This window comes from Dermacentor albipictus, chromosome 7, assembly GCF_038994185.2.
Source record: "Dermacentor albipictus isolate Rhodes 1998 colony chromosome 7, USDA_Dalb.pri_finalv2, whole genome shotgun sequence".
In the NCBI taxonomy this organism is placed as follows: Eukaryota; Metazoa; Arthropoda; class Arachnida; order Ixodida; family Ixodidae; genus Dermacentor; species Dermacentor albipictus.
This window is the reverse complement of record NC_091827.1, coordinates 58,858,322-58,879,129: the sequence shown is the minus strand read 5'-3', so window position 1 is coordinate 58,879,129 and position 20,808 is coordinate 58,858,322. Positions and strand designations below refer to the sequence as shown.

The window sequence follows — 20,808 nt, the reverse complement described above, 5'->3', positions numbered from 1 at the left end:
CGAAAGAGCGCTCGGTACGGGGGGTGTGTCGTAATACGAGTGACGTATGAATCGCCCTTTCTAAGTCTCATTTTTTACATTGCCATCAGTGCTCGCCTGCCAGCACCAGTTGGTCCATTCATAACGTGCGCTCTGCCTCTGTTTTAGAATGCAGGCCCGATATTTTTGATAAGCATTTTATTCCTCTTGGTTTGGAACCGACACATCGATTACAGGTGAACATTTCGTTCTTTTATTTTGCTTACGTCAGTCACGCTGGAAGTACTAATAGTACTGAAAGGAGGGGGAAGCACGATGCGCTATCATACGCAATTCACTGTCGTTATTTCCGTGTTTCAGGAGTTCAGCCATGGTTCCGGGATTACGGTTGGCTGCATGCATTTTTCTCCTGGTCGGAGGTAGGTTTCGTGGGTCTCAGCACTTTCCGCGTTCGGATTAGAGCTGACAAGCTCCACTGCGGTCTTCATCGAGCTTTCCTTACGCATGACAAACCTCTTTATAATGTTTTAAGCTTCCAGGCACATATATAACTACAGGAGACACACCAAGGCGCGCGGTAGCGCATCTGGATTTCTTTTTATGTAGGAAGCTGACTTTATATTAACTGCTTATTCACCTATCAAATGCAATACCTAATGTATTTAGGCTGAAAAATAGTCTCTTACAATATTCATTGTATAGCCAGTTTTTCGTCAACACACACTTTAAGCCCACACGTGCATTTTTGTATGTTGTGATTAACACTTTGGAGTGAGGGCTACTGAAGGCGTTGTTGCAGTTTCAAAAGACTACATGTTGACTGTCCAAGCAACTGTATCCTGAATTGGTGTTGTTTGTTCTACAAGTGATACTGCGCTGTGGTAGTCTGTGGGGATATTGAGCGGCCATGATCGTGTGCATGTGTTCTTTGTCCTCTCTCTCTCTCTCTCTCTCTCTCTCTCTCTCTCTCTCTCTCTCTCTGCCTTCTTTAAGCCTTTATATATACTTCCCTCTCTCCCGTTCCCCAGTGTAGGGTAGCGTACCAGATTTCCCGCTCTGGTTGACTCCCTGCCTTTTTCCTTCCTTCTGTCTCTCTTGAATGCAGTGTCTGTGAAGCGCGCGCTTACATTTTCTTAAGGGTACGTTCTTAATATAGTACATCATCGCAGCCAGCTTATTTTGCGTCCACTACAGAACGTAGGCCTTTCCTAACGACTTCGAGCTGCCCCTGCCTCGCGTCAGCTTGCTTCATTCTGAGCCTGCCATTCTCCTTATCTATTCACATCACGTTACCCGCACTCTTTCCGTTACCCTAGCAGACCACTGTTCTCCTGCTCTACATATTATTTCAACTGCTAAACATGAAGTCTTCCTCTTAAGCTCAACTAGACTATTCGCTAAACCCGTCAGCTTTCTCATCCAGGCCTCTGCCTCCCTGTCTCCTAATGTGAAGCCTACCGTGTTTCACTTCATTGCTAATTTCGCTCCACTTAGCTTCATCTCAAGCATCTTTGTTGCCATCGCAACCAAGTTCCCATCTAGTCTTTTTCTCATACCTCTACAAAGGTAAAGGGTTGTTATGTTACAGTTGCATTTTTTTATTTATGATGGACTGCTGGTCATAATACCTGCCATATGAGCTCCAACCATTGTTATTCGTCTGAACGATTCTATCTCATGAAAGTGTTTTCCCAGTGACAATTTTGTCCAGATCAGCAGTCTCTTCGGAGCTTTTAGAAGCGGAATACTGTGAGCTCTAATTATCTTGCAAGGCTATTTCGAACCTTACCGCGGTGTTCTCCATATGTTTCATCGAACTTACACTTCGCCAGTTCAAATCTCCAATCATTCATCATTAATCTCCAGCGCCGATGAACAGGATGATGTCATCTGCAAACGGAAGCTTGTTGAGGGGATACCGATTGATTATCGCAGCTGATTCTTCTCACTCGAACTGCTTCTTTTGCGCTACATTATTGGATGAAGCATTCAAGCTGCTAGATTAGGTTATGCCTCCAGGCATTGTATAGATGAGTCGTGTCGCCACATGAGTCGTGTTCATTAGGCACCTTATCCACTTTTCTTGTGTAGAATTACGATAGATGTATCTTCATACACATATTTGAAGTGTTCCCGAATGCTTTCTCTACTCCTATTAAATTTAACGGCTGTACGACTACTTTCATGTGTAACGAATCGAATGCCTCTTTATATCCTATGTGGGTCATATAAAAACGTTTGCTATATTGCACAGCCGTCTAACTACCTGATGGATAACATAGATCCGGTTGAATGCTGAGTATGCCCTTGTACATGGTACTTTTTTTTTTCTAGCAGCGTGCCCTGCTGCATAGATGTGTATATAAATGAAAGTATTTGTACTTACCAACTCAAAGTGCCAAAACACACATGAATATGTCCTTCCATAAGGAAGAATCACGTCGTAAAGATACCGCTCCTGAAGCTATGCTTCGCCAGTGCTGAGGTCACAATGCTTCAGAGCTACACCGCCGTTATTCAGCTCGCCATACATTTCCTGCTGCTTATGTGACACTAATTTTCTCCTACTCACTCGCGTTCATTACTCAATGACGCCCTGCAATGTTTGCGCACGTCGAATTTAATAATATTTGGAACCATTTTTCTGACAAGGCTGTAAGTTGGAAGGGCATTATGCTAGATTCGCGCACACAAACATTACTTGCTTCTTGCAGTGCAGTACTACCCAGCGATAGTGCCAACTCGCAGCAACAAAGTGCTGTCCGATGTCACTGTCGACGTTGAAATCACATGTCTGCCACTCCGTTAGACGTGTTCATGCAACGCTGTTTAAGTTCCCTGCGCTGCATTCTTTTCTCTTTTTTTTTTCAGCCGCAGTGGCGGCCCAGAAGCCGAACTACTACACCTTCTGCTTCTGGGACGGCTTCTCCCGCTGGCGGCCCGAGCCTTACAAGTCCACAGTTCGCGACATCCCCGCCAAATTGTGCAACGCAGTCGTGTACTCACACGTGACCGTCAACGAAAAGAATGGCTGGATCAAGCTCACCGATAAGGAGCTAGCGCTCGGTACGCGTTAATTACTTGTTTCTCTACGCAGCTCCTCGCTTGTCAACTCTTTTAGAAAAATTACAGGGTCTCTTAAGATCTCTCTTATGAGGGGAACGGCGACACCGTACTCTTCCTCCTCTTATCATTCTCCTCTTCCTCTTTGCCTCCTTTCTTTCTCTCCTTTCCTTTAGTCATTACTGCTCGCTACTAAGCATTCTTTATTAAATTGTAATCATTTGTGCTCATGACGAGCCGTCGTTAGACATGTTGGTCATACCATAGTCATGAGTAGTCATTAGAAGTAATTTCAGTCATTATTAGTCCTTGCTGGTCCTTACTAAGCATTTTAGTAATTTCTAATGATTTGTAGTCGTTACAAGTTGTTGTTAAACATATTGGTAAATCCGGAGTCATTAGTAGTCATTACAAGTCGTTAGTAGTCATTATTAGTAATTACTAGTCATTATATATTAACCTCTAACAATCTCTATTATAACGTTATCATTCACTAACTGTCAGTATGAATCATTTTGCATTCTTTAAACTGCCTTTAATCTGCCTTCTTACACTCTAAGAACAGTTTACACCCTTTGGCGCGCCCCTTCTGCCACACAACGATAATCGTCATCTGCCTTGATGCGTTTTCTTTAACGCTGCGAGCCCGGAACTTTCCAGTAACGAACGGCACGCGCGTTATCAGAAGGGGCACTCCAAAGGTTGCAAACTGTTCTATGCTGATAACGCGCGTGCAGTTCGTTACTGGAAAGTTCCGGGCTCGCAGCGTTAAAGAAAGGAAACGCATCAAGGCAGATGACGATTATCGTTGTGTGGCAGAAGGGGCACGCCAAAGGATGTAAACTGTTCTTAGAGTGTATGGTGTGATGACGCTTCGGCGGACACTCCGGCGGTCCGGTCTGCTGATACAAACTTCACCATGAACCTAGAAAGACTTTCGCCTTAAAAGGAACTTATTATGCAGGTCCAACGGACAAGCCCACGTGAAGCGGAGCTTAAGTCAAGCTCTTCATGATTACGTTCGCAGTGTAAGACGTCTACGCAGCCCCGTTCGCGAGGACGAATGCGATGGCGCTTGTCGCGGCAGGAATGGTGATGGCAGTTGTGTGCAGAAAGAACTACGACACATATTTTGCTACATTTAAAGGTTATCTGCTCCCTACGTCATAGTGGCACAGGCCCATTCCTGAAGAACTGCTCGAGAATGCGCCCCACGCGCAGTGCCTAATGGCTAAATCAGATAAAATCAAGAAATCAAAGAATGTGTAAAATATGATGCGTTATTCTAACAGGTAGACCGACTCTGGAGATACCTGCGAGCCGATAACGTGTGGTGCGGGTTTCGCGTAGAAACTTGTCTTTTATTACGCAGAACAGAGGTTCAGAAGGTTAACTTAAAGATCAATTGAATTATGAGGTTTGGCATGCCAAAACTACGATCTGATTATCAGGCGCGCCGTAGTGATGGACTCCGGAATCATTTGGACCACCGGGGGTTCTTTAGCGCGCACCTAAATCGAAGTAAATGGCCGTTTTCGCATTTCGCCCCGATCGAAATATTTTCCATATTTGTGTCGCGTTTAATGATCATTTTTGCGCCATATAGAGTTCTTAGAATTCAGATAATGCACCAAGGTTCCGCGTATTTCTAGGAAGTTGAGGAAAAAGAGGAAAAAAATGCCTTCCACAAAAGACGTGTCAATGTTACGTCAGCAACCACCCAGTCTCGGCTGTATCGCTTCCCGCTATCGTTGATTTAGAGCACTCGTCCACGAAAGATAGGAATCTATAGAAAAGATAGGAATCCATAGGAATCTATATAGGAAAGATAGGAACGAACGATAGGAATCTCCGGGCTCTAGCTACTAAACTTATCTCATGAAAGTGCCTCCCATGGTTGATTGCCAAGGTACGGGACCACTCTTTTGTGACACCGATCGCAATCATGAGTGGCGTTTGCCCAAGTTCTTGCCGACGAGGATACACGATCGCTCTTAATAATGTAATCCCAGACAACATGGCAATATTTTAGTTGACCAGCCGCATAGCATTACTGCAGCCAAAGCTAGTTGTCATAAGAGGAAGGTAATACCCTGAACTATCGAAAGAGCTCAGCATAAGCAAAAAAATCAGATTCTTTCATTTCTCTCCTTACTCAAGGTTTCTTTTTAAAATTCCGTCTCACTGATTATGCGGAATGTGCATAAACCTAATGGGGCTTCTTTTTTTCTTTTTTTTTCACTCAGATCCAGATGCAAAATCGTATGCCAATTCCTTCCTCTACAACCCGGTCTGGCTTCTGCCACCGAGCAGTAAGTGAACAACTGGCTTTGCACAACGTCCTTAGCATTATTGCCTGTATCAATGCTTCGTATTTACCAAGGCTCTTCCTTCCTCCTTGCGTATTGAAAGGAGTCTTCGCTCAGCTTAGGGAGCTCAAAGATCGCAACCCAAAGCTGAAGCTGCTTCTCGCTGTGGGCGGCCCTCACGATCCAGTGGAAAAGTACTGGAAGCTCTTTCCAGAAGTGCACCTCTGGAAGGACCTGACAGAGAGCCTGGCACAGTGGCTCAGGGCATACGACTTCGACGGCGTCGTCCTAGACTTCTTTTCGGGGTCCCAGTCGCTTCAGGATTCGATACGCAGTTGGGACAACGCTCTCTACATCCATCCGTTCGTTAGGGTGAGAGCGCTTTACCCTATGTAGGGTCATAACAGTAGCCCCACTGAGTGACGTGGACAATCTGGTGAATTACAATGCGACGAAGATCTGTGTGTCGTATATGGAGTTCGCACGCGTAAGCCACTGTACTCTTCGCATTGTTTTATTCTGCATGTTCTCTCTGTTTTCTCTTCTTTCCTTCACCTCAGCTTTTCCTCTGCGGAATAGCTCAGTGAAGAAAGAGAAAAAGACAGTTTCTCCGGCCGAGCTCACCGGTTTCCTATCATTTAAAATTTTATCTCACTCAATTATGAAAACTCAAGAGAGAGAGAGCGCAGATTAAAGTTGTTGTACGGAGTCCGTTCTGAACACTACCCTCCCCCTCGCTCACCGTAACATGCGGCTCACCCTCATTTAATGTTTGTGCAAGAGGCAAGGAGCTAATGATCCAGTAGTCGGAAGTTATTTCATTATTTGAAACAGCAAAAGAAGAGAGACGATAATAAATTCACACTTTTCCACCAACCATCTAACCGCTTGCTAACAAGACGAACCACTTGCTGAAACCACTCTCAGATAACGACAATTATATCTAGAAAGCATCTATCCGCCCGTCTTGAATGGGATGATTGAAATGAAATATAAGATAGAGTGCCTGAACTTATGGGCGCTTGACTTACTCAAAGTAGGTGCTTAGAGAAAAAAACAGTGAAGGACGGGAAAGAAGCGTATACTTACTAGATCATGCCCTACCCCATCCCTCACCCACCCTTACCGAGCGATGGGAGACCTTGCTAACCAGCACCACCCTGGAAGACCAGCTCGTCCTGATCTCCAGGGGCCAGGCGGCTAGGGAAGCGTATGGGTCCCGTGAAGAGGGAACCACTCCCATCGACGGTGTCTAAAAAGATGTCGAGCTCGGCTCAGTAAAGTTGTTTCTCTCTCTCTCTCTCTCTCTATCTATCTATCTTTCTCTCTCTCTCTCTCTCGCTTTCGGACGTGCAGCAAATCAACTACGGCCTGCAAGCGTATCGCAAGAACTGGAGTATCACATTCACGCTGCCGGCATTCGACAGCACTACTCATCACCTGTTCGACATCGAGAAGCTGACGCAGTGAGTATTCAGGAACGCAGTACACTCTACATAAGGCAAATATCGCCCAACGCCCGCCTGTGGAGATGTGTATGAAGACAACTTAGCATATATAGCGCGAAACTGCAAAACTAAATAATTTGCTCTCAGTGAGGATAACAGTCATGTCTTGATCAACCTGCGACAGAGAGTGGCGAAGTGATGGTTCTCACACAAGCAGTGTTCATAAAGTCTTTATCGTTCGTGAATCCTTAGGCATACCCAGCGCCAGCAAGGCAGTTTTGTACAGATACAGTGCTAAACGTGGTGGTTGCCAAGACGTCCTTGCTGTTTATTACCAGAAAACATTAGATGAATCGCTGCCTCAGAGACCGCTATAGCCGTAGCCTTTCTACAGAAAATAATCTGCTCGTGATTCGGGGCCACTCACTAACATCTGCTCTCGCTGCTTTTCTTATAACTTCTTTCCGGAACCGCCGCGTAATTTCTATAGATTAAACGACATTCTTTCATTACAATCGTAGTGTCAACGCTTTGGGCTCTGCGGTTAAATTGATTCGCGATAACGCATTTATCTTTACTTCACGACGTGAGCTGCTTCTCATCACGAAACTTTTGCGCTTTTCCCGAGCCTACTCGATCACAATTATATTACCTGACATTTCATTTTCCTCGGTGATATATTTTTTTCTCTTCTTGTTCATCGTACAAACTCAGAAAGTGGATATTTCATCACAATGTAGTTTTAAGATTTTTAGACGCAAATCCTATTGCAGAAGAGCACCGGCATGCTCTCAAAACGTGACTTTATTTGCTGCTTTCTTCTCGCCTCTTTTCTTTTTTCTTCTCAGAGAAGTCAACTTCTTCTTGGTTAAAACTAGTGACTGCCAGGAATTTCCAAAGGGCGCATTCCTAAACGTAACAAGGACCATGGACATGACCGATGCAAGTATACCTAGCCTTTCTACTCCTTGTTTGTCCACCCTCGTAAACATTGTTCTGGTCGTCAGCGCTGTATATAAATGTGCATAGTTAGCAAAAGCCTGCTCGCTTCTAAAGTCTGGTGCGTGTCACTAAATGGCACCTTGTAAGTCGTGCCTAAAGGATCTGTGATTAAGGACTGCACGTCGAACTAACACAAACTGACGCTGCGTTTGCTGCAGCGATGGAGCGTACGGCTTGACTGAAGAACCCCGAGTTCCTTAGAACAGCTTTACAACAGTTGCCCAAAAGGGCAACTCGGCGAGGCAAGATTGGCTGCGATGAGGTGAAGAGACGTCGTCATTGAGATGTGCCAGAATTCGTGGAGCTCGAATTCTCATTCTTAGATGCGCGTGAAAGACTAGCAGCGTATCACTTCTTTGTCAATGCGGACTGTGTATTTAGTAAGCGTAGAGCAGCGTAACTCAGGAGGTGGCCTCTCCAGCCGAGGGATCACCGGGAAGGGGGGGGGGGGGGGGGATAAAAGGCGACCGAAACACGTGGCCCAAGTGGTCGGCTCCTGGGACAGCGTCAGATGCTCAGCAACACCTGCCTTTGATGCGTCGTACAACGCGGACGCGGATAGTTAAGAAATTTAGAAAGGCGATACTGAAGCCAAACCTACCCGAAAACTACGACCGTTGGGTGACGCGCAATGAGCTCGCAAAGACGCGGCTGAAGCTTTTGCACGATGCAGAGTCGGAGGCTTTTATTTGGCTTTCTTTCAGCATTTGTGCCTCGCGGCAAATACTGCCGCATAGAAATGATAACTCAGCTGGCCCTCCAAGAACGTACCTATATCCTAGGTGCGTCCCTAAAAGTATCCCAACAGTGAAGTTCTTAGCCGACAGCATTAAACAGCAGGGTTCAGGCCGGGGCGAGAATGCAGTGGTACGCAGAGCAACCTATTCCAGGCGTCCTCGAGTACGTCCAAGAAAGTCCGCGGGCAGCGCAATCGAGAAACGCCTTTGGCGAGCACGATAAATAAGCGACGCAGGCGTCTGGAGGGTAATTTGCGACGACCTGTGTCAAGCCGCTTCCTTCGCTCGATTGACATTACAGCGAGAACAATCAGAATTTCTTTTCTAAGGAATCTGACACAGCACCCGCGTTTCGGGTAAGCAGCATCAGATTTTTTGTTCAGGTGGCGTGGCAGTAGGTTTTCATACAACATTCGCTCAGCGTAACAATCCCACTCCATGGCGTGATTTTTTTCTAAAACATGAAGAAATAAATTTGCTCTTCGGGGTCACTGAATCGCCATACTGTATAGCGAGGGCCCCCGACAGCAAAAAAAAAAATTGAGAAATACTGAACTAATACGCATTGCAACAAGCGTCTCGAAGGGAAAATACGAATATGTAGCCAGAACCCATAGAGAATGACGCTCACATCAATTATCACTCGTTGCGCTTGACCTTTACCTAGCAAGCATTCTCTCTTTGTATAATTATCTCACAAACTTCGACCGTTTCCACAAACCAGCAGTATGCAATCGTATTTACGCATAGCAAACTCTATTTACTGTTTCGTGCTAGCCAATGACACTAAATGTGTTGACTCAGTCAATGCCATAAAAAAAAACAAGCGTGATAGTTGTAAGCCGACGCCGCGAAATACGAGAGCCATGATGCGCCAGTTATGGTAAGAAACAGCATGGCGACAGTCTGTGTATTTCGTCCGCGTGCAGTTATACGATATTCAATTCTTACATCATAAGATGGTGTTGCATGGTGCCCTTGTGACAAATCCACGGTGCTCGCGTGACAAATCCTGAAACGCAACACGTTTCCCTTTGTCTTGCAGATCGACAGAGCGGAGCTCATAGTTGAGAAAGGTGCCCCGCGACAGCGAATAGTGCTGGACATCCCGCTGTCCGGTCGAACATACACAGCGGTGGCTGAGCCCTCCGGCACTCACATAGTGTTCCCGGGTCACGCTGGGCCCTACACGAAGCTGCAAGGTTTTCTCGCATTTTTCGAGGTAATTATGCAGTGTAGCACACACATCGAGTGGGTTAACGATGCTCTGCGGTGTTCCGTCTACCAAATCAAATGAATGCTGTCATGGTGCTGTGAGCAGAATGACAACTACGACGATGACAAGTGCTGTGAAGTACACCACGCAGCGTTTTCTAGGCCAAACGGACATCTTCGTTGCTTCGCGAAACTTTGTGTAGAATCTCTACATTTGCATTTATATTCCTGCCTGCGACAATATCGTATTACTCTTTTTACCACGAAGAGGTTACTACGAAGGAGGAGAAGGAGGAGGAAAGAAAAAGGGAAGGTAATGACCCAGAAATGCATCTGTTTGGTGACCCTACTCGTGGGGACGGGAAAGAGGGAACAGAAAATTAGATAGAGAGAGGTAGGAGGGGGAGGAAAGCCGCGGTGAGCTCGCGCACGCAAGCGGAGGGCCCGAGCAAGTCAGAGGCGTTCACATAGGCCAGTCGCCCTCAAGAAAGTCAGAAGTGCCTTCACAGCTTTGTGGGTCGACCAGCGATGGGGACGGTAGCATGTGCGCGGACAAGGGCGATCGTCCAGTCGTGACAATGTGATAGATAATGTTTGTCTTTCCGACTGAAATCCATGACAGTGGCACAGTAAACGTTAGATGTTATCTTCCACGCTGCAGACGTCGCATGCACCACTCTCGGTAATTGCAATCAAAGTAGTGTACGCCTTCGTGAAAGCCACTCCCAACCACAGCGGGTACAGAAGCGATGCCTCACGTCGGTGAAGCCCAAGTGGAGGTTGGAGGTGGAGCGAAGGGTTCAGTTCGTGCAACCAGATGCGCCTTATATTAGGAGTGTTCCACCCTGTTAAATCGACCTTGCGTGCCAGGTGACGAAGCTTCCTTGCAGTGTCTGTCCTGGAAAGAGGAATGGGATCGCTGTGTTGTTTTTGATGCGACTCTCGGGAAGCTTTGTCTGCTTGATCATTTTTACGGATCCCGCAAGGGCCAAGTAGCCAGTGGAAAATAATTTTGTGGCCTTTCTGTTTGACGTCGTGTTGAAGTTTCGCAATTTCATACGTTAGCTGTTCGAGAGCTCCACGTTTGAGAATTGATTGCATGCTGTGTAAAGCCGGTCCCGAGTCGGAAAACACAGCTCACGTGCCAGGACTCTCCGTGTCAATAAATCGAAGTGCACTGCGCAGAGCCGTGAGTTCTGCAGCGGTGGACGTCGTGACATGTGACGTCTTGAATCGCAGTGCTATTCCTCTCGTCGGTATAAACACAGCACCGCCAGAACTGGTCGATGTAGTCTATCCGTCAATAGAGATGTGTACGTGGCTGCTGTATTTCTCATACAACAGGGGTAAGCTCAATTGGTTTAGTGCAGACGGTGGTAGATCTGACCTTTTCTGGGGTCCCGAAATTCGAAGGTATACTTCAGGATGGCACAATCACCATGGAAGAGACCCCGACCTTGCCACAGGTGTGTACCCCGATGTAAGTGAGGCATGATATGCACTGACAGTTGTGCTAAATGACGTGCGGGGTCTTCCCCCGGTGAGTGCGGCGAGGTGGTGGCAAGGGGCCCGGGCAATGTGCCTGACATGCGCACGCATTGTCTCAACGGCGATTTGCGTCGTGATTGAATACGAAGGAAAGCTGCTGCGGCGAGTATTCTAGCGACCTGACAGCGACAGTGCATGGCACAATCGTTTTACGGGATTGCTAACACGCTTCCTATGTTCACCCAAAGTAAAACATTTAAGGTAAATTATATATGAAACAAAGATTTACAATGGGTGTGTAACACGGATGAAGAAACAAAGGTAAAGTGTTTAAAGTGTTTAAATTGTTACTACAATCTGTAAGAGCTGGCTGCTCGTGGAAAGAAAAAAAAAGAAAACACCGCATTGTATGTAGAGAAAGCGCGCGCATTTTTCAATGCCCAAATTCACAAAAATTCACGTTTGTGAATACGCTTTACAATTGGTTGTCCGCTTTCGCTGATATTGTGTCCAGCATCAAGATTGGCTCAGGCTTTCTCCTACGAACAATTCTGGCGTAAGATATTTTCGTGAATGCGGGCATAGGGCCCTCTATAAAGAAGCTTCTATTATACGTAAGTGTCATCCACAGTTGTCCCATACCGCATCAATTGTGTCATTATCGAAACGATCGCTGTCATTAAAGGCAAACGACTGAGAATCGGCCAGTGTGAAGATGCTGTTGGATAAAACCTAAGTGAAAGGCACTTTGTGATTGCCGGCCTTTAAACCTTGCTACGCCTGTAGCGCCAACATTCACAGAGCTTAAGATATGTGAAAGTGTTTTCTCATCAGGGATAATGAGATTGCCGAAGCGAAGGCTAATCACGAAAGCATACCGTGCGCCCCGGCTAACGCTAGCCAAGCTGTTCAACTAAAAATAATTTAAAAACACGATGCGAAGTACGATTATAAAATCTATGTGTTCGGTCCGTGGAGGTCTGATGAGCAAACACCGTAGGTGTTAAATTCCTATATTACACCGTGATTTTTTTATCTTTTTTTTCCCTCAACAGCTTGGCTAATGTTCGCTTGGACACCCTATATACGTATACGTGCTTGCTTAAGGAAATATATATTTTTGGTCTACATAGTTCATATATTCAGAAGTGTGCCCCGTTGGCCTCGAAAAAGTATCGCAGACTTCTTCAAAGCCCTGAGTCGAAAACGGAGAAAAGCAGGTTTTAAGCTTTGGCACCAACCATTTGGGAGCTCATGTCACCATTCGACTTACATTTACTGCGTTATTTATCACTGTCCAGTGAGCACGTCGCCCGTCAGTCAGCCTTTAGTGAAGTTTATATATGCAACTGCGGAGAGTTTTGAAGGCTTTCATTTTGCAATAGACGCTAAAGATAGCTCTTGACCTTCAGCTGCTATGCAGCGGCCAAGTTGGATGCAGCGTCATCAGAACCATAAACCGCAATTTCCTTTACCATGCACTCAGGAGCACAGCAGGCGATTTCTTTTCTCTGGCGTTAGAAAGATACTTACTGCATTACTAGACGAGAGCTGCCGTAGCCCCGTCGAATACGTCTGTCAGCCTGTCATAGCGGAAGGTATTTCTACAGCTGGTCACAGTCTTTTTGACACAACGACTCTTAATTGCCTCCTAATGACGTTGATAGTTATTGCACGCCTCTCGTCTTAGCCTGTCCGAAACTTTGCTTTCGCAACAGTGCGGAAAATGGGGTTCGCGTTGGTTTGTCGCGGGAACGCGAGACGGACAAGAGCATTGTGTGCGTCAGCCCGCGCTCACCTGGTGTTCCTGCACTGTAAATATAGTCTGTCTTTGCCGCAATGCGTAAGAGGTTTGTGACGTAAACCTTCGTCGTGCTTCGAGACGTACTCTGTCATGATTCTTACACAGATCACCTTTTTCCGGTCTGCGATCTCGTGAATGCAGTTGTGCAGCCACATCAAGGCCGGCTGGAAGCGAGAACGCTTCGGTGAGGAGGCCTGCTCGTTCCTCAAGCAGGCTGATCAGTACGTCTCCTACGAGGACGACGACAGCATACGCCGCAAGGTAAGCCATACCCTTGCCATGTTTAGAGGTCCTTCGCGACAGTACCAGTGAAGCGTTCTTAGTATAAAGTGCTTTCTTTTCTTTGTTCCCTTTTCTTATATATGTAAGCGAATGTTTACTTGCCAACCACCCTGCGACGTCTGGCGTGGATGAGTTGGTCGGTCGGATTCTTGCCGAGCAGGTTCAGCGGGGATTTAGGAAAAAGTGTGCTTTCGTCAAAACAATAATACGTCTTCGATGGCGGATATTGAATGATAGTCTCTAGGCACAATAGCCCGATTCTCCTCTGCGCGAGACGCGAGGAAGGACCTCACCGAGTCGCCTATTGTGTGGTGTCGTTTTGTCTTGCCAGCTCACCAAAACTTCGCTTACACCGATTCCCACAATGCGCGAGGTTTAAATGATTTTCTAAAGATAACCACTGCCTTGTGTACATATCTCCCTAATTGTGTTTCCATAGAATCGGCTGCATACTCAAATGCGTCCTGGTCCATAGCTAAAAGTGCTGCAAACGCTCTCGTTGGCTTCGGCGACCTTGGGGACATTAGCTCTCTGATAGCTGAGTGACGCGTTAGCTGTTGCGGTCACGCCCGCGGAATAATATACTTAGTCATGTGGCGCTACCGGAGAAGTAGCCTCGGCTGTTACTTTGACAAAGTTATAGTTCTCGTGTAGTGCCAATGCACGCCGCATCCGCAACGTAATCGCTGGCCCAGCGACGACGACGTCATAAGAGCATCACGTGGTAAAAGGCCCTTTTCGTCACTGAGACGGAGAAGGCAACTGGCTGGTCTTTATCTGAAAGGCGAGCGCATCGTACCGTCCGAAAGTGCATGAAGCCCGCCTCCGATGGAGGCGGTGCGACCACCCGCGTTAATACGAAGACATTGTGGAGGACGAAACGGACTCCAATGCCTTTTCACTATAGCGCAACTACAGTACATGTACGCAGATGGCGAACAAGAAGACAGAAAGCGCCAACTTCGAACAACGACTAGTTGCAAGTTAGCTTAATAGTTGAACTACCCCGAGGGGCCTTCATGAGGACGAGGTACCAACGAGCCCGAATCTCAAAAACGAGCGAGGTCATATGAGCGGTATCCGCGATGGCTGCTCGATCGGATGCCAGCCACTTGAAACGGAAACACTCTAACGGGTGTTTCGAACAAACAGCGCGGGGTCACCTGTTGTACCCTAACGGGACCGTTGCAGCCCCTCCAGTTTCACCGTCGCGTCCACGGGACCTATATATGGGGTGCGAGTCTCCGCGCCAGACCTTTGTTCGCAATGGAAACTCCGCCTCTTGACAGTACAAAAGCACTTAAGGAAAATTCCGCACTGGGATGGTTGGTTCGACTTCATTAGCACTGTTGCGCAGAGCGACGAACGGACAGGACTTAGGCGAGAAAGCAACGCATGACACCTGAGCGCAAACTATCAACTAGCTCATTTTTCAGCAAGCTAAGCGCACATATAGCCTGCACGCATGCGCAGGGATGCTCTTCCCGCTCTACCTACGCCCTCTAGTGTCAGTGATTATGCTCATCTCTTTATTGCTGATTGAAATAGACAGCACGCTGACATATACAACATGTGGAAGCATATATGGCATCAAGATGGACCCACAGGGCGCATACGTCAGCGCGCCGTCTATTTCACTCAGCAATAAAGAGATTAGCATAATCACTGACACTAGAGGGCGTAGGTAGACCAGGAAGAGTATCCCTGCGCATGCGTGTAGGCTATATGTGCGCTTCGTTTGCTGAAAAATAAACCATTTGATAGTTTGCGCTCCGCTGTCGTGTGTTGTTATTTCGCTGAAGCCCTGTCCGCTCTGCGCAACAGTGTAAAAAAAAAGCCCCTACTTACTTACACCAAAGGTTACGCGCGCGCAGATGACTCTGCAATTCTACGTTTCCTGGAATCCTAATTTCTTGCGTTCAGGGGAAAAGCAGACGTAATGTAACTATGGACATGATTTACAAGCATTGTTACATTTTGCAAAGAAACCTTCATTCCGCAAAAGAAAAAAGGCATTAACCGAGAGTACCCGTAACTCGTGAAATAATCCAATTAAAAGTAAGATAGAACGACGGCGGAAATGCGGAAAACATAGTGGTTCTGACAATCTTATCATTTACCTTGCAGCAGAGGATTGCCGAAGCTAAATGAAGTATTTTTTTTTACACTAAATTAACTTCAGCTGAATTGTGCATATTTCACTCTGATACGTAATGATGCCAGAAACACGCCTAAAGTAAGACGAAATGAGCGTAGACTCCGTCTCCTCCCTTCTGCCCCATCACAAACTGTAGCATGCGCTCATGCACCAATTCAACATAATTTAGAACAGCAATTAAATAAATACAGCATTCTGCAGACAAACCTGCTCAGAGAGGTAAATGCGTTACTTTTTATTAAATATGGGTCGTCTATGAAATATGCACATTTTTATAGGTTCTGGGACTCTATTTTCATCATTTTTACACTATGCAGTTCTTTGTTAGCGTACTTGTACTATATTTAGCAAGGCAATCCTCAGCGTAAATGCAGCGTATTTCGCGGTGTAAGACGGACAAATTTCTGGGCCGCGTACGACCACAAATTTTGCCAACGTTCGTGCATTTGAATATTTCAATTCAAACTATAGCCTAATCGCACGTTTGGCGTGGTACTTCAAACTCGTATTGCAAATCTCGAATTATTACCTAATCGAAGCGGAGCTTCCCGTTCCGGATTGCCTTTCTCACCCGAGTATATGCATTGATTTTACAAAATACTGTTGTTATTTTTTTTATTCAGGCGAGAATGGTAGTGGGACGGCAGTACCGCGGAGCCGCCGTCAGGTCTGTGGATCTCGGCGACTACACCGGAAGCTGCGCGCAGAAGTCACATCTCCTGAAGGCTCTCCGCTCAACCTTGGACATCACCGACCACTACGTGCACTTCTACTACGACCCGCCGAACACGACCTGGTGGGAGGACGTGCAACGACGGAAAAACAGTGCCCCCACTGAGCCCCCACCGAGTTCGACTGCCGAGCCGAGTGCCAGTGCAACGCAGGGTCCGGCGCGAAACCCGCCCTCGACCACGGAGTCGAAGGCGCACACCCCTTTCGCGCCATTCGTTCCGAGCGCGACGGAGAAGCATTCGACGGCGACTCCTGGACCAACCACGCAAGCGGCGTCGACAACGGAATCACTCATGTCACGAGGTACACCGAAAATTACGAGCATGATGAGGATTGTCATATTTATTGACATCCCCTTGGCGCCGCCGCGATGGCGAGTAGTAATCTAGCCTGCATGATCTAATCTGGTTTTACTACACCTGTCACAGTCTAGCACTTTCCTACATTTCCTTCATCGTTCAACGCGATTCGCATTCTTTGGGATACGCGTACTTCAGGTGCTTTCCAGGTGTCTACCTGTGTTTCTGCTATCTCTATGTGTGTCTGCCTGTCTGTGCCTCTAGCCGCATTACCGCCAACGAGCGTAACTTGGTAGTCAATTGTCTAATGAGTAGAGCATTTGACTGCGGTGCTGAGAGAACCAGGTTTGAAAGACATCCTTTGAAGCAACTTGGCTCACTGCACATGTGACGCTCTTCGGTGAACCTCTCTGACGCGAACTTGCGTGACTGGATGTCGCCACTAGATATGTGCTGCTCTTCAATTATAACCCGCCGTGGTTGCTCAGTGGCTATGGTGTTAGGCTGCTGAGCACGAGGTCGCGGGATCGAATCCCGGCCACGGCGGCCGCATTTCGATGGGGGCGAAATGCGAAAACACCCGTGTGCTTAGATTTAGGTGCACGTTAAAGAACCCCAGGTGGTCGAAATTTCCGGAGTCCTCCACTACGGCGTGCCTCATAATCAGAAAGTGGTTTTGGCACGTAAAACCCCAAATATCATCATCATCATCTTCAATTATAGAATATTAGCACACGCGCAAGCGCGGAAAGATTTTTTTCGCTGCGTCAGCTCTCGAAAGAGGAATGGCAACGTAGTTGACGCCGTCATGGGCAGATCGGGCATCTGCGTCCGCTCGATCATTGCCATGTGTGCCACAGTGACTAGTCAACCACTGATATATCGCGTCCTTCGTCCGAATTCTTCCGAATACACAAGTGCACGTTTTCATACCCTGGTCCCTAACTTACAGCTCGGTATTCCGCCCCACCTTCCAGGACGTAACTGTACCCTTCTAGTCCGTCTATGCTTTGGAGTATCGTGTGGAGTAGCATTTTCAAATGCGTACTCCTTTCTTATCGGAATGGCCAACAGCCCACTTTGTGACTTCTACGGGTGCAACGAAACAATCGCGCACCTTCTTTGTGAATGCCCTCGTTTCAACCCGCAAAGAGCAGCTTTCTCAGCCACCCTAGACCAACTGGACAAGCGCCCAATAACGGAAAGCAACATCCTTGGCAACTGGCCCACGCGAACATCAACGCGATCCGGTATGAAGGCGCTGCTGCGTTACTTAAGAGATACCGGACTTTGTGACAAATTGTGACTGTACACTGATGACGTAGAATTGGACGGTGGCACTGCGTAACACTAGCAACGCCTTCGCAAACTGCGCGTCAGTGCCCACAGAAACAATTCTGTATCGTGTGTACGTGTGTGTGTGCATGGGTCATTTCTTATTTTTATTCTCCCTTTCCCCTATCGCATTCATTTCCTCCTCCCCCGGTACAGGGTAGCCAACCGGATATTATCTTTGGTTAACCTCCCGGTATTTCCTTTGTCTCTCTCTCTCTTTCTCTAAATTACACAAAAGTTAGAGTGACGTTTTAATTCATGAACGCGGGTGACGCGCAAGCGTATGGGTGCTATAGCCCACACGACGCTATCGGCCCTCGGTGCGCTTTCACACCTACACGGTCCGCATCATACGTCGCATTCAAGACAGTGCTCGCGCGGCCGCGCCACACAGGCGCTGTCGCTGGAGTAAAGCTCTCCGTTAACACTTGCTTTCTATTTAAATTACCTAGCACGGCGTCCGCACTCACAGGAAAACAGCAAGTGTCCGCACTCGATGACTGCGGACACCCGCTGTCAAATCGCTGGCATGAGGAACCGCGGCAGCAGCGGCGAGCGAAGTGACCTTCGGGCTGTCTATCGTTCAACACAAACTCATCGGGGAGAACATAGCCCGTCGAAAAGATACGCGCCGTCGGCCCACCTATAATTTCACAAAACGAATCTCACGATGAGTGTTGGCTTAATGCGTTTACCATTCAATCAACACAGATACACAGCCTATTACCACCGTCAAAACTAGTTACGTATGAGGCGTGTACTGCACCAGGGCTCATCTTTCGCGGTGCCCTAAGCACACTCGGTGCCACTACATACATACATACATACATACATACATACATACATACATACATACATACATACATACATACATACATACATACATACATACATACATACATACATACATACATACATACATACATACATACATACATACATACATACATACATACATACATACGTTGGGTCCACTGCAATGCGTCAGCACTAATCGCATTAATATCGACATTAAGCGTCAGATATGGTACCTCTGAATTTTACTTCCTTCATTGAAATCATCACATTTTATTGTACGTTTACCTATACTTGTAACGACTGTAGTTTCATCAATGTCCGCTTTAAGTTTTTGCACCAATCCTCTAAACGTGTTTTGCTTATCACGACTGCTGCCCACTTAACGCTACCGTGCGCTTTGGATCGCAGCGCTTCAGCAAGTTGGGCGTTTTCTATGGTTCTTGCTCGGAAACTATCTTGGCAGCAACTCCCGATCAAGCACTCCGGGCCAAGCAGCGCCACCTACCACGCTGGGTCCGCCCCAAAACACGCCTATGACCCCGGAGTGGAATGCTCGTACTCAGCTTGTGCCAGTCATTTCGAGCGCAAGGGAGAAGCATTTGACGGCAACAACTGGTGCCGCTGCAGCAAGTACGCAAGCGGCGTCAAAACAAGAATCCTTCATGTCACGAGGTACACCAGAAAATCGAAACAAGATGAGGATGATTACTTTTATTTGCACCCCCTTTGCGACGGGGCGACGACAAATAGTAGCCTAGCCTACTTGATCTAATCTGGTTTTACTACACATATCACCGTCTAGCATTTTACCTCCGTCTGCTTGATCTTTTAATACCCGCCGTGGTTGCTCAGTGGCTATGGTGTTGGGTTGCTGAGCACGATGTCGCGCGATGGAATCCCGTCCATGGCGGCCGCATTTCGATGGGGGCGAAACGCGAAAACACCCGTGTACTTAGATTTAGGTGCACGTTAAAGAACCCCAGGTGGTCGAAATTTCCGGAGTCCCCCACTACGGCGTGCCTCATAATCAGAAAGTGGTTTGGGCACGTAAAACCCCATAATTTTCATTGATCTTTTAATGCGATTAGCATTCTCTGGATTCTTCACGCACTTTCCAGATGTCTATCTGTATTTCTGCTGTCTCTAACCGCGCTCCCACCAACGAGGGTCACTGGGTAGACCATGGTCTAATGGGTAGAGCGTTGGACTGCGGTGCTGAGAGAAGCAGACTTGAAACCAAACGTTCGACCCACTTGGGTCACTGAGTACGTGCCGGTCATCTCAACAGGCGAGGATCTTTCGCCGAATACAAACAAACAACCACCCACATTTACATAGACTCCGCAAATTTTTTTTTCCGGCAAACACAGTGACCGATGTCCGCGGTGCGACTCCACTCGGACACTCGAACACATGACTTACCAATGCACGCAGCGCCTGGCAGACGCCGTCTCGGTGCTACTCAATGACACACTCAGCAATTGATCATGGGAGGCGCCACTCTCCGAACAGGACTTGGGAAGCCAATTGGCAATACTCCACCAGGCCTGGCGAGCCGCAATGGCCAGTGAGGCACTTGAAGATGGACTCTAACAGCAGTAACCAAACACAATCTTCATTTCTATAATGTTGTTTCTCTCTATCTTTCTCCTTAATGCAACTCTTTGACGCAAACGTTCTTCACTGGTTCTGTGCAACTAGATGTGTGCGGCTCCTCAAGTACAAACGGAAAATTCTGCAGAACCCATCTCACGATGGCTATGAGCGTACTGCATTTACTATTCAATCAATACAGAGACACATCCTATTTCCACGGTCGAAACGAGTTGTATGTGAGGCGTCCACTGCAGATGTACTCCTCTGTCGCGGTTCCCTGAGCCTACTTGACGCCATCTAGCCGTGCCGCTGCGAAGCCTGCGCGTCTGCCCCGAAAAACATGGCACGCCACTTAGGTGCGAACACTGAGAAATGTGTCGTGCGACAACCGGAATCTTCTCTCGCGCTCATTTAAAAACACGCTGCGCCTTCTAGTAGCGCTGGCGGGAAGCGTGGGACGCCGGTGAGCGCGAACGCTGAGAATTGTTCTCTCGCTTGTCGCACACCAAATGACACATACTCGGTCAGCGCAGTTGACGAGAGATTCACTGAAAAGCGGCATA

At 47.3% G+C, this 20,808-nt stretch overlaps 1 protein-coding gene across 5 annotated transcripts in view; it reads left to right on the top strand.

The window, feature by feature from the left end:
* LOC135912680 (mucin-5AC-like) overlaps positions 1–20,808 on the top strand; it is a 39,466-nt gene continuing 18,658 nt past the window's right edge. For 4 of the 5 annotated variants that reach the window (XM_065445193.2, XM_070522274.1, XM_070522273.1 and 1 more), the window contains exons 1-10: positions 2–215; positions 340–398; positions 2,851–3,045; positions 5,289–5,354; positions 5,455–5,723; positions 6,708–6,817; positions 7,648–7,741; positions 9,584–9,760; positions 13,187–13,306; positions 16,109–16,520. In XM_065445193.2, the coding sequence (XP_065301265.2) occupies positions 350–398; positions 2,851–3,045; positions 5,289–5,354; positions 5,455–5,723; positions 6,708–6,817; positions 7,648–7,741; positions 9,584–9,760; positions 13,187–13,306; positions 16,109–16,520 (1,492 nt within the window). In that variant the 5' untranslated portion in view covers positions 2–215; positions 340–349. Of the gene's footprint in view, positions 216–339; positions 399–2,850; positions 3,046–5,288; positions 5,355–5,454; positions 5,724–6,707; positions 6,818–7,647; positions 7,742–9,583; positions 9,761–13,186; positions 13,307–16,108; positions 16,521–19,057; positions 19,322–20,808 lie in introns of all 5 variants that reach the window. The other variant, XM_070522271.1, reaches the window with a different exon arrangement.